This window comes from Heterocephalus glaber, unplaced genomic scaffold (assembly GCF_053883595.1).
Source record: "Heterocephalus glaber isolate CG9 unplaced genomic scaffold, H.glaber_assembly_v1.0 deba00000122, whole genome shotgun sequence".
In the NCBI taxonomy this organism is placed as follows: domain Eukaryota; kingdom Metazoa; phylum Chordata; class Mammalia; order Rodentia; family Bathyergidae; genus Heterocephalus; species Heterocephalus glaber.
This window is the reverse complement of record NW_028258138.1, coordinates 49,269,770-49,284,178: the sequence shown is the minus strand read 5'-3', so window position 1 is coordinate 49,284,178 and position 14,409 is coordinate 49,269,770. Positions and strand designations below refer to the sequence as shown.

The following is a 14,409-nucleotide window of genomic DNA, read 5'->3' as shown; positions in this document are numbered from 1 at the left end:
GTCCATCATCTAATAGATTTTATACCTCTAATAGAGGTATAAAATGTGGTATATTTATAAAATGGAATATTCAGCCATAAAGAATACAGTACTAATACATGCCATAACATGGATGAACTTTGAAAAAATACATAATGAAAAAAATCCAGACAAAAGGGCTGTATACTATATATAATATCCAAAATGTACAAATCCATAGAAAAGGAAAGGAGATTGGTGGTTTCCATGGTCCAGGGAATGGGGAGTAACTACTAATGTATATGGGGTTTCTTTTGGGGATAATGAAAATGTTCTGGTGATCAGTGCACAGCTTAGTGAACATACGAAAATAGTTGGTATGTACATTTTAAAAGATGAGCCTTATAGCATGTATATTATATCAGTTTATTCAGAAACCTAATTGGGGGAAAAGGTAATGCTGAATTGTTCTCATTTGGGTGTGTAGCTTCGAGCAAATGCCCTCATCAAAAGAGGCAGCATGTACATGCAACAGCAGCAGCCTTTGCTGTCTACTCAGGATTTTAACATGGCTGCTGACATTGATCCTCAGAATGCAGATGTTTATCACCACCGAGGACAGGTAAGTCAGTTTTTATACCTAGAATTCTGACGTATGGATTGAGCTATTTGATGACAATTTTTGATAATTTCTTGACATTTTCTTACATCATTTCATATATCATAGTTTATAATTTGGATTGGCCTTTATTTAATACTGCTTTGAACATTTGTCTTCATAATTTTGGTATTCGTGGAAAAGGAAGCAACAAAATGTTGCTTGCCACTTTGTGTTTCAGGTATCCTGGTTCATAGGTTTTTCAGTGAGTAAAAATAACAATAAGCATTTTGAGTTTATGTGAGAATCAACAGGATGATTTTTCTGGGCTGGGTTGGGGCTTTTTTGTTTGTTTTGTTTTGTTTTATTTTGAGACAAGGTCTTACTATGTAGTTCAACCTGTAGTTAAACTTGGCCTCAAACTGGTGACCATCCTCCTGCCTCAGCCTTCTGAGTGCTAGGATTAGTGACATGTGCAGCATTACCTGGCTGGACTTCATTCTGTAAGGAAATATTAGCCTGGACTCCCAACTAATAACAAAGAAAAAAAAAACTTCTGAAAGTTTTATGATAGGCATATAAGATTTTTTGTAAGAAAAATATGTAATAAAGAAATTTCTCAATTATAGCATCACATGGAAAAAATGTGACTAATTTGCTTAACGTGGCTTCTTAGAATGCATTGTAGGAGAAAGTATGGGCAGTCCAAATAACAGTAAACCTGAAGTTCTTTCTAATAGAGATTTTACCTACTAATGTTTCTTCCTAGAGGGTGAAGTTTGGAGATAACCTCTCAAATGTCTTGACATTTTCATCTTTACTGGTAGTGTCTTAAAGGTAATTTGAGGGCCGGAGGTTTAGCTCAGTGGTTCTGGCACCTGCCTTGCAAGCACAAGTTCCCAAGTTCGATCCCCGGTACCAAAAAAAAAAAAAGTAATTTGAACCAGACATGGTAGTGGATGCCTGTAATCCCAGCACTCAGGAGGCTGAGGCAGGAGGAACACTGAGTGTTTGAGGCCAACCTGAAGTATATAACAAGACTGTCTCAAAAAAAAAAAATTGGAAAGTAATTATCAGTTATCTGATGTGCTTTGAAATTAAATAATACAGAATTGTTTAATTTTCTAGAAAAAGTTTCTTCTTTAATAACAATCAAAATTACAGAGGAAGAAAAAATTACAGAGTAAAAAATGGCAGATTTATATTGCCCTTTTTAAAGAAATGGACAGGAGGGGCCAGGGATTTAGCTCAGTGGTGCCGTGCCTGCCTCACAAGCACAATGTCCTTAGTTAGATCCCCAGTACCAAAAGAAATGGACACCAATTTCACATTCCAGAATGTTACCTTTAAAATTACGGATTTTCTAGTTCTTTGTTTCTATAAAGTAGTTCTTTATTGAATAATTGTTACATACTGAACATTAGCTGTAACAGAAGAGACAGGGTACATACTTAACTAGTGGATTTATTTTGAATTACATTTATTTATGTGTGGGTTTGTTGTTTTGTTTTTGTTTTTCTTAGCTGAAAATACTGCTTGATCAAGTTGAAGAAGCAGTGACAGATTTTGATGAATGTATTAGATTAAGGCCCGAGTCTGCTCTGGCACAAGCTCAGAAATGTTTTGCACTGGTAGGTATTTCTTTTGTAATTCCTAAACATCATTTTTGTATCCCAGCGTCAAAAAAGATGATATCATGGTCTATCACATCAGCTATTTTTCCCAAAAAACATAACTACAGGGAGGAAAACATGTTACCATGTATGTTAATCAGTATTAGCTCTTATATTTCTCTGGATATTTGAGTTCATCTTAATAAATGTTTGTTCCTAAGTTTATACTTCCCTCAACAGAACTAGCCTCCCTGCTTCTCTACAATAAATCTGAACAAACATTCAAAGTAATTTGAGGAAATAATTTATAATCATGACAGCACATAACTGCTCTTTTATCTCTCCTTTATAGAGCTGTTTAATATTATTCAAAAACACAATGCTAAAAAAGTAAAGTAAGTCCATTTTAAGTAAAATTAAGTACTTCCAGTTACCCTATACCCAGATTTCTAAAAAGAATTTCCTGTTTTCCCTTTCTACTAGGAGGCTGAGGCAGGAGGATCACAAATTCAAGGCAACTTCATAAGACTGCCTCAAAATTTAAAAAATAAGTGCTGGTGATGTAGCTCAGTGGTAGAGCACCCTGGGATTTGATTCTCAATACTGACCAAAAAATATATATATATATGTGTGTGTGTGCGTGTGTGTGTATGTATGTATGTATATATATGTATGTATGTGTATATATATATATTCTTTTAAAGAAATTCTAACAAACATAGTTGGGGAAAAAGTGATAAAAGTTTTTTATTGTAGAAATTCCCTTACTTATATGCAACATCAACTTCTTAGGAGGATATACTTAGAGCATTGGTTTCTAATCTTTTGGCTTGCCTGGGCCACATTGAGTGAAAAGGAATTGTCTTGAGCCACATATAAAATGCATAATATGGTAATTAATATATATAAGTAATAAAACTTCCTTTTTTCATTTTTTGTTGTAGCATTTCTAATATTAGCAGCGTTGTATATAGCAATATCATGAGCAAAAAAACTACTTTTTTGTACTTTATCACAGCTTCTAAAGAACTATTTTAACGTGTGTGTGTGATTTTTTTTTTTTTCTTTTTAGTACATATTTGCAATACATAATGATTACATTCATTGCAGGGAGTTACTACATGTATATAACATCTTAATTTTTTTTCATCTTTTCTCCTCTCCCTCCTATTTTAACTTAATTTTTTTTATTAACTTAATATTTTACACAGTAACACAAGCCCAAGTTTAATAAGAAAACTTCTATATCTGCTTAATAACAATAAGCACCTGTCTTCACAATAAGCACACACACTTGTAGGTAGATTGAAATACTATGAACAGTACATTGCTATGTTTTACTCGCCAAATTGCAGAAGCTCATCTAACATATGATACACTCAGGCTTCAGTTCAGCCAGCTGTGGCGAGTGCAGGAGACAAAATAAGGACTGCACATGTTCAGTAATTGCCTGTGCGTTCCACACTTGACAGCACACAGTTGAATCATGAAAAATGTTACAGTTACAATCTTTTGGGTCCACATTATTAGCCTTCCCAGGCTGCACATACCTTGTAGGTTGGACACACCTATAGAATATTGAATACCTTGAAATTGTATAGTAGTTATGAGGTTCCAGTTTACATAGGCTTTGGATCCTTCCTTCTGAGATACTTCTTTAGAATTCTTTTGGATGCATCATATTATGTTAGCAAATCTGCTTTTCTGGAAAGATTTATGTAATGCTGCATGTCTTTTATAATTATAAAAGATATGTTAATACTCTAGAAGTTTTTGAATTCTTGATTTGACAGACCTGTTTTAATTTTTTAAATAGTATCGCCAGGCATATACAGGAAACAACTCTTCACAAATTCAAGCAGCAATGAAAGGTTTTGAAGAGGTCATAAAGAAATTTCCAAGATGTGCTGAAGGCTATGCACTATATGCCCAGGTAAATGTGACTTTACAAATTGTTTTAAGAACTGTATTGTATGCTGAAGCTCAGCATGGAAATCAGAAAACAGTGCTATCCTGGTTCCAACTAATGTGGAAGCAGGCTTCCTTCTTGCTTTGCTTCTCTTGGCCCCCAGGATGGTCCTGAATCACATTAGGAGAACCTCCTGTGTTATACAACTTGGAAACCATGGCCTTAAACGCCTAAGGAAGGGAAGCTTAAGGCAAGCATTTCCTTCCTGTTTTCATTTGGATTAGACTTGCAAAAAATGTAATTACCTTAGAAAAATACTACTGTGTGTAGTTGGTAAAGAAAATATCCATCAAAAAGGGTTTTGTTTGATCACCATCCTTTTAGTGGTTAACTAGATTATAACTTATTTTTTCTTTGCTTTCTCTAACGTTCTTAGAGTTTCTTCATTTAAAATTGAAATTATGGAAAGTAGAATTTAAATTATTTAAACTTATTATGACTTGAAATTCTTGAAAACTTCCTTAATTTAAAATCATCTGTTTCATTGAAAATGATTATCTTCTTACAACCACATTTATACTTTGTTCCTTCAAATAAATGATCTCTGAATGAGTGTTTTCTTCATGTTTAAGTTGAAAATTGTTTTACTATATACATAAACCCAGCCACCTCAATATTTCCTAACTTGATCCTTTTTTTTTTTTTTTTTGTACCAGGTATCGAACTCCCGGGCCCAAGTTCTTTTTATTACAAAAGAAATTTTTTTCTTTTTCTTTTTTCCCCACAAACATCACAGAAATAGAAAACATTATACAATTTCCCCAGTAGATTCCTTTGTTTTTTATTTTGCTGCATGCTATCTTTAGGCAAGTTACAAGAAAAATTTAAGGAGGATGTTGAGGGTTTATTGAGGGAAACTATGAGATTAATTTATGTTGTGTCTGTTGATCGTCATGGAATTCAGAAGGGCTTTTTTTTTTGGTGCAGATTTCTATGGGGATGTAAGATAGCAAAGGCCGCTGAATAGCTTTTAAAGAGACAAATACTACAAACAACTTTTTTGCAGAACATTCCTTAATTGCACATTTTCCTTTCACTCTTCTACCTTTGAAATATGTTTGTCTTTTGTGAGCATCTTATTTCATTATTTCATTATTACAGCTGTTTGCACTAAAATTCTTTTTTTTTTTTTTTTTTTTTTGTTACCAGAGATTGAACTCTGGTCCTTTGGCTTGCAAGGCAGGCGGTGGAACCACTGAGCTAAACCCCCGGCCCTGCTCTAAAATTCTAATCTTGCTTTTCTATGTATAGTGAAATTTTATATATATATATATATATATATGTTTAAATACTTTTCTATAGCTTCCATATATATAGTTACTATATAATTATATGTAACTTTTTTTTAATCTTCAAAGCTTGGGTTTAGGTGCTAGCAGTTCTTATTTACAGCCTGAGTGTGATCTGGTATCCACAGAACTAGGCCTTTTATTTTAGCCATGAAATTTACCTTAAAAGTATTTGATTGTAGCTGCTTTTTTTAAGGAATGATTCTGATAACAATTAACACATACATCTTAAGTTATCCTTCTAAATGAATATTGCCCTTAAAGAAATTCCCTTAAGATATATAACTTGTGAGTGACATGAGTGTACTTGTGAGAATGTGATACTAAAGTGGGATTTTCTGTCACCAAATGAGATTTTCTGTATTCTGCAGATTACCAGATTATCTGATTCCATATAACTGCTTAGGGCCAGACATTTAAATGCTCAGTGGCACCACACCTGCCTCGCAAGCGCAAGGTCCTAAGCTGGATCCCTGGTACTGGGGGAAAAATAAAAGTGCTTTGTGGAGATGATTCCATATAACTGCTTGCAGAAAAAAAAATTTTATGTTTGTAACAGTACCCTCATAGACCCCAATAAAAATCAGTTTAAATAATAATTATTTTAAACCTCATAATTTGGCAACAAATGAAGTAAATTTTAATAATTAAAAGCAGTATATTTTTAATTGTTAGGTTAACAGTTACCTTAATTATCTCCTCACAGGCATTAACAGATCAACAACAATTTGGTAAAGCTGATGAAATGTATGATAAATGTATTGATTTAGAGCCAGATAATGCCACAACGTATGTTCATAAAGGGTATGTATTTTTGTGGTTCTGTTTGTTCTAATATTATACTAAATTCCCTTCATAGTAATAACATGGAAAGTTTTTTGGGGGGGTACCAGGATCAAACTCAGGACCTTGCGCTTGTGAGGCAGGTGGCACCACTGAGCTAAATCCCTGGCCCAGTGACCAATTTCTTAATGCTCATAGATGTTACTTCATTTGTATATAGAAATTAGATATACTATTTTTGCTCTAGATTAAGGGTTTTCAGTTCTGAACATCCAGTCAAATGTTGCTTATATCAAAATAGAAAATGTACATGTTTTTTCCTGTCCTTGTGTACTGCTATATAAGAATTCTCACTTCAATTTATAGAAAGTAAAAAATAAGGGATGCAAGATAATGTCAACAATAGAACCTAGGCAGTGGTGGTGAGACTGTGGCACATGTGCCACACCAGGCATGCAAAGCCCTCTGGGTCAGCATGCGAGCCAAGTCACCCCAGCATTGCCCTAACAGCCAAGCATCAGATAACAGCAAACATAGGGCCAGTGTTGGTACTTTGCAATAAATAAGTGGGTTTGGGGTTGCAGTTTAGGCACTCTGTCTCTAAAAGGTTCACCATCACTGACCTCGACTATATATACCATTTTTATGCTACTGCAGGCTCCTTCCCCAGCTCAGATGCTTTTCATAATAAGTCTACTGAGGTTACAAAATGAAGTCGTAGATATTTATATTCCTATTGATACTGGACCATGATCACATCTGACCAGCTCTTTGCATTTGCAGTTTACTTCAGCTTCAGTGGAAGCAAGATTTGGATAGAGGTTTGGAGCTTATCAGCAAAGCTATTGAAATTGATAATAAATGTGATTTTGCATATGAAACCATGGGAACTATTGAAGTGCAAAGGTAAATTCTAGAGTCCGTCCCTAGGACTTCCATGGCAGCTCTATCTGTTTGTTTTGTACTTGTTACATACATGTTATTGTCAATATCTATTAAATTTTTAGTTTGTTATGCCTCTGGATGCAAGCATCCCTCAAAACTATGCAACTGATTTGCCTTATTGCATTATTCTTCCAAATTAAAAGTTACCTTTGTCAGAGTTGTTTAAGTCAAACTTATGCATAGGAAGAGAAAGTCGGTATTTCTCTTAATATTTTTTGTTCTTTCCTCTTTTCACTTAAATTATTCCTGATAAGAAGGGAAAAAAAAATCATCTATGATATGCTTTTTAGACAGAACAGAGTAACAGAGTTGGCAGCCAGGATACCTAAAGTCTGGATCTGGCTACAAAGAAGCAGCCAGCCAAGTGACTGGGCAAGTTGCAACATCTTCTCTAAGCCACTTGAGTTTTCTTTAAAATTTGGTTAAGGCCAGATGTGGAGGCACATGGTTATAATCCCAGCACTTGGGAGGTTAAGGCAGGAGGATCACTGCAAGTTTGAGGCCAGCCTGGGATATATAAAGAGTTCAAGACGAGCCTTAACTACATGGCGAGACTCTGTCTCAAAAAATAAATAAAATAAAATAAAATTGGGTTTGGCTAAGTACTGAACTTGAGGTGTCTTCCAGATATTCAGTTGTCTATATTTTCATCTTTGTAAAGGTGGACATTATGATCCCAAGTTTAATTGAAGAATGTAGAAACTAATCCCCAGATTGACTAGATTAACAAAATAGCCAGGTATGGTGGCACATACCTGTAATCCCAGCACTCAAGGCTGAACCAGGAAGATCACTCCAAGTTCCAGGCCAGCCTGGGCTAGATAATGAGTTCAAGGCCGGCTTGAACTAGAGCAAGACCCTGTCTCCAAAAAAGCCTAAAATAAGAAAAAAATGCACAGAAAGCCAGCAGTCAAAACAAAATTTGATTTCATATTTCACTGATGCCAGAGTCTGATCTTGCCATCATCCCTTGTCAGGAACCAGCATGAATTATCCTTATTTTCTGTCATTCTGTCTTTCCTGTATCCCTCTCTCTAGAGTAAGCAGAAAAGATAGATGGATGGATGAATGGATGGAAGAACGATTCTGCGGTTCTTGCAAACCATTCTGTATTGACAGTTGCATGTAAAAATCAAATTATTCCTTACTTATTTGCTAATATGTAAAAATAGGATAAGATAGGGCAGTGCTTCCAAATCTTTCTTGAGCACAGCTGTGATTTCCTAGAATAGTATACATATAAAAACAATTTGCATTTAATTTAAGGTATTCATAGATCCTGGGTTAAGCACCCCTGATTTAAGGGGTGTGATAGAATTTTGTATGTGGATTGTATCTGTTGTAAATGCCTTGCATGGTGGCCAACACCTGTAATCCTGGCAGTTGGGAAGCTGAAGCAGAAGGATTGCTACAAGTTCGAGGCTAGCCTGGGCTACATAGTGAGTTCAAGACCAGCCTGCACTATATAGCAAGACGTTGTCTCAAAAAATCAAATCTGTTGTAAGTCTTACCGAGTCTGTCATGTTGCCATATATTATAGTAGGAGGTTAAATATAGTCATCTAGAGGTGCCTCTTCCTAGCATTTGACATTTATATAGTAGGGAATTAGTATATTGTATGAGTGCATAAATACATACATATATAACAGCTAAAACTAGTTGCCTAAAGCAAGTGATTCTCAGTAACTGTATAAAGCCTAGACATACTTAGAGTATAAGAGGTAATTTTTATCTTACTGGTCAAGCATATTCATCTGTTTATTCAAAAACAGATAGTAATCACCAGTCATCCTACTAGATTCTGGAAATTGAAAGATGTCCATCAAGAAGCTAGTAGGATTGTGGCATAAAAAACACATATGCACCTGACTAGTCACAGAATGACAGTAGAACTATAAGAAGACCCCTAGAAGGAAAGGGGAAAATATTTTTGAGGACAATATGGTATTTGAACTGGGCCATAGAAAGGGAAGGATTTGGCCCAGGGATGTGGTAGAATGCTTTCCCATCATGCACAAGGCCCTGGGTTCATTCCAAGAACTGAAAAAAAAAAAAATCCCTGAAAGCCCATTAGTGTTCTCTGAGACTCAGGTTAAGAAGTTATAGTGTAAGCGCATAGAGTTTGTATTCATTGAGTGCTTTCACTGTGCTAAGCACTCATTTATTAACAACAGAAGCATTTTATTAGAATCATAGTTGAAATTTAGTGGTCAGACTTCAGGTTGCAGTACTTATAAATTTTACTGGATACTTGTGAATTGCTTACTTAATCTGAGAATTTTTGAAATTTTGTTCTTTTAGAGGAAACATGGAGAGAGCCATTGACATGTTCAACAAAGCCATTAACCTGGCCAAATCAGAAATGGAGATGGCGCACCTGTATTCCCTTTGCGATGCTGCCCATGCCCAGACAGAAGTTGCGAAGAAATATGGATTAAAACCACCAACATTATAAAACAAGAGGAAAGGAGACTGACCAGCCCTCTTTTTAAAAGAAGTTTACCCCCTGTTCAACTGAACTATAAACACAAAGTCATGAACATGTTGAATGGTGGAATTTAATATTCCCCTTTGTGGTGTTGTCAGTCATTACATCTGTTTCCTGTTTAAGTGTTGTGGGCGTGGCTGTTGGAGGAAGTTTGCAGTCTTGCAGCTTTTACTCCCTGTGCAACAAAAACTTAGAACCTGTTAAGGGGATATTAAAATACAGTTGCAGAGTACAAAAGCTAATTGGCCATGCAAATAAAAACTTTGACTTATTGATTTGTTTTTGGTTTTATTTAATTTAATGGGGTGGGAGGTGGTTATATTCTGGATGATTTTGTCTTTATATATGTGTATAATATGAGTATTTTACAGTATGTTGGTTTTTAAATTAACACAGTAAGTGCTGTAAAATAAGTTTATATTCAAATAATCCTTTATAGTTGATTTTTTTTTTTAAGGATGCAAAGCTTCAATGTTGATTACAGTAAAATTGAGAAACCCTTTAAATCATTGTCAGTATGGAAAATGGCTCTGATTCTGCAGAACTTTAGAAACTGAAAGTTCACAGAAGTTGGTTTCCATTCAGGAACAAAATATTCTGAGATTCATAGATATAGATATCTATCTATCTAAATATATATATATTAGAAGACTACTAATGAGAAATGGACCAGAAAAAGAGGTAAGATGAAAGTGAAGTGTGTTTATAATTATCCATAGCTATTTTGTGTAAAACGTACTACTACTTAATGTACTTTTAAAAGGAAGTATGGGTTGTTTATGTGTATAATCCAAACAGATGGAGTAAGTAAGATATATGGGAATATTTAACTATCTTAAATTTTCTAATGAAGAAAAAGGTAGGTAAAGTTTCAAAAAGAATGTTAAGTCTTGTACCCAAAGCAGAGTATTTTTTTGAAAATGACAAATTTAGTGCTTTAGGCTACCTATATTTAAAGAATTTTAAGCCAATATTTTTAAAGATGCCAAGTACATGTAAAGTGCTTTTTTTGTATTGAACTTGACCTCTAAGGACTAATGGCCCATGTCTGGTCTTCAGTACGATTGTGACAGCTTTGGGAAGCACTTTAAGGTGTATTTCTAGTCCCTTTTATAGACCATCCTTGTGGTTATATGCTAGATTTTTCTGATGAGGAAATGGCTGTTTTCATAAAGGATCTCTTATTTTGACATATCTAGGACAGGTAGAGATTTATTTTAAGTCTGAATATTATAAAAGAGCAAGCCTTCTGTTACACTTATCAAGAAATTAAGTCTAATTCTAGTTTACATTGTTGAAAGTAAAGGAGCATTTTACCCTCTTTAAAGGAGTACTTTATCCTGTTAAAACCAAAAAGATTTTGTTTATAAAATTTTAGAAAATTAGAAATTATTCCCCTTCCAAAATCAGGCTTTGAAAAGATTGAAGAGGCCTCTGGCTGATTTTAGTAGGGGCAGATAACATAATTAAAGATGATTGGGACAATGGGAAGTTGGAGAGCTCTGTATTTTGTTTCTAAATTATGAAAATCCCCAAATATAGAAATGTTCTACATCTCTAACCTCTGGCTTTTAAAAGAAAACGTTTTTATTTGCATGGCTATAATTACATTAATACTGACATGTTCTACTCTTCTTTCTTTTTTTCCTTTGGGGTTGAGTAGAAAAAAAACAAAACTGAAGCATGTGCCATTCTTTACTATCATTCCAAATTCTCACAGAGCATTGCCTGTTGTGAAAATATTTGAAACTGCACTGAAAGCTGCATCTGTCTGTATCTTTTCTTTTGTAAATGACCTCACATGTAAATTCACCAAATAAATATTATCTTCAACCTTTCTATCTATTCTTTGAACAGAAAGGTAGTTTATTCATTTACTTTAGTATTGGATAAATTCAATCATTCTCTTCTGGCCTCAAAGTAACTTTGAAAATAGGCTGTACAAGTTTATTGTCATGAATGGTGGAGTTTATCCTGAGAGAACCAGATAGCAACCTTATCTATATCTGTGCCATACTTGCAGAGCAGCATGGAAGGTTGCCAGTCAGACCAGGGTCTTGTCGATTAAGTTTTCCTTCAAACTGGTCCCATTGGTGAGTTTGATCGTAGTTCTCAGTCACCTGGAGTCTTTTGGAAAGCATGCTTCAAATCTCTAATGGACGATATCTTACAGTAAGCTTTGGTTTTAAAATACAATTTAAGCAGAACTTCCTGCCCTCTGAAAACAAATTGAAGTTTACTTAAATTGTAGTTTAGATAGTACTTTGTACCTGTAGAAGTCCACAAATTGTAATCTTAATGTTATTTATAATCCAGAAAACCATATAATTTAACCAAACCAGGAAATAGTATAAAAGTAATCATTAACTAAGCCCTAGCTGGGTGCAGTGGTGCACACCTATAATCCCATCGACTCAGGAGGCCGAGGCAGAAATAGCACAAATTCAAGCCCAGCTTGGGCAACAAATCAAAAAAGTCTTTACTGATAATTGGGTTTTATGGTTTTTGTATTTTTTGTTGTAGTTTGAGACAGGGTTCTCACTTATGTAGTCCAGGCTAGTTTTGAACTCAATACATAACCTGAGCTGCCCTCAAACTCAGTGATTCTTACCTTCTACCTCAGCCTCCCAAGTGCTGGGATTATAGATACACACCTCCATGCCTGGCTCTGATCTTTGTATTTATAAAGAAATAACTTAGGAGTGATTGGAGAGAAGGATGGGTAACAGTTCTACCCCCAGTTCTCTGCTAAACTGATTTAATAAGATGATAATTTTAATTTAGTATATTTGCAAGCTTTAACATACTGTAATTTAACATACTGTAATTGGGTGAATAATGGTCCCCTAAAAGATAACTACGTCCTCATCTTTGGAACCTGTGAATGTTAGCTTGCATGGCAAAAAGGTGGACTTATTTTTTACAGTAACCACAGAAATTAATACTCCTTTGGCTATTTTATATAAGGAGATTTATAGTCTAAAGAAATTCTTACTGGGAATAGTGGCACTCGCCTGTAATCCTAGCACTTGGGAGACTGAGGCAGGAGGATCTCCGTGAGTTCGAGGTCAGCATGGGTTACATAGTTCAAGACCAACTATATAACAAGACCCTGTCTCAAAAAACAAAAAAAGAATTTGTTTGAGTGTCCCAAAGTAGAATTCATATGTACCTAAGTTTTGGCCAAAGGTGGTTTAAGCAGTGAGTATACACTCAGATTCACAATAGCGTTTTAGTCAAGAGTCAGGGGTATTTGTGATTTAAAATAAATCTGATCATGGTATAATCATCAGGCCAAAGGGCTGCCTTTCATATATGAAATAAAAGTTAATATCCTTCTACCAGTATCCTAGAAGAAGTATCAGTATTTTTGAAGATACTATACTCAAATTTTTTGAAACTTAATGAATTAGGTAAGCATGAAAATAATGAGTCTGATTTATTTTAAGGTGACAATACACAAATTATACTTTGTATTTCAGATCTGTTACTCTTAGACCTTTTTAGATGGTCTTCCTGCTCAGGAACTCTGCTAAATGTTAGGACAAGAATAGCTGTGGTATCTGACCCCATCTGAAGCAGGAGAGGAAGTTAAAGGAGGGAATAGGCAAAGGGCCAGGATGAGTGCTTTCAGAGTACAGTGTCACCTGACTTGATTTCTCCAGTTCTTTTTTGTGTGTTTTATTTTTGGTACTGAGAATTGAAACCAGGCCCTTTGCAGTGAGCTACATTCCCAGACCTTCTTAGTTTTGACCAGGGTCTTCTAAGTCTCTAAATTGCCCAGGCTAGTCTCAGACTTGCAATCCTCCTGCCTCAGCCTCCCAAAGAGCTGGCATTACAGGCATAGGCCACAGTGCTTGCTTCTCCAGTTCTTTTGTTTGTAAATATGACTGTGCAAGTGTTTCTAGAAGCTGTGGAAAGGTTTACCTAGAGCAGTGGTGGCAAACATACAGCACATATGTTATTGTGTTTTTTCTTTGAAGACAAAAGATATTAATGTATGGGTGTTTTTTTCCTAAGCTAAAACTTCAGTATTCAGGTTTAATTACAGAGTTGGCACTTTCTGATAATTAAGTGGGTTTGGGGTTGCAGTTTGGCACTCAGTCTCTAAAAGGTTTGCCAACACTGACCCAGAGCAAGAGGTAAAGTTTTGTATCTTCCAAAGCTGTTCATTATACAGATGTTCTCAAAAGGATTATCTCAAACCATCAGTGCTTCTGCTCACAAGATGTACAAAAAACCATGGAGCATAGGGCCAGGGATTTAGCTCAGTGGTTTCGCCGCCTGCTGCACAAGCACAAGGACCCGAGTTCGATCCCCGGTACAAAAAAAAAAAAAAAAAAACAGTGGAGCATGGACACTTACCCCCAATCCCTACACGGTCTTATCTTTTATTCATCTCAAGCTTCATCTTTCACCAGTTTAAAGAATTACAGTATCTAACTTGGATAACAGCATGGTGCCGGGAAAAGTATTACTGGCCTGAGCATCAGATGACCTTAGTTCTAACCAAACACTGCTTCCCACTATGTGTGCCATCTTAAGTAAATGAATGTCCCATCCATTTGTAAGTATGTAAAATTACATTATACTCAGGATCTTCCTAGATTAGATTCCCTTAGAGTAAAAGTCTTCTTAGAATTATTTAGCCAGAAAACTTGCAGGTGAACAAGTATAACTTGTAGAAATAAATACCTCCAACTCATTAACTTAGTAAACACTCATCAAAGAGGACTGGCCATAAAAAAATGAATATAAAGGTCTCA

The 14,409-nt window shown here is 35.2% G+C and overlaps 1 protein-coding gene across 1 annotated transcript in view; it reads left to right on the top strand.

Annotated features, from left to right (window-relative positions):
* Tomm70 (translocase of outer mitochondrial membrane 70) overlaps positions 1 to 9,918 on the top strand; it is a 34,691-nt gene extending 24,773 nt beyond the window's left edge. The window contains exons 7-12 of the mRNA XM_004857977.4: positions 446 to 580; positions 2,080 to 2,187; positions 3,986 to 4,102; positions 6,134 to 6,231; positions 6,994 to 7,116; positions 9,457 to 9,918. Coding sequence (XP_004858034.2) covers positions 446 to 580; positions 2,080 to 2,187; positions 3,986 to 4,102; positions 6,134 to 6,231; positions 6,994 to 7,116; positions 9,457 to 9,610 — 735 coding nt within the window. The 3' untranslated portion in view covers positions 9,611 to 9,918. The remainder of the gene's footprint in view (positions 1 to 445; positions 581 to 2,079; positions 2,188 to 3,985; positions 4,103 to 6,133; positions 6,232 to 6,993; positions 7,117 to 9,456) is intronic.
* Positions 9,919 to 14,409: the final 4,491 nt, after the last annotated feature.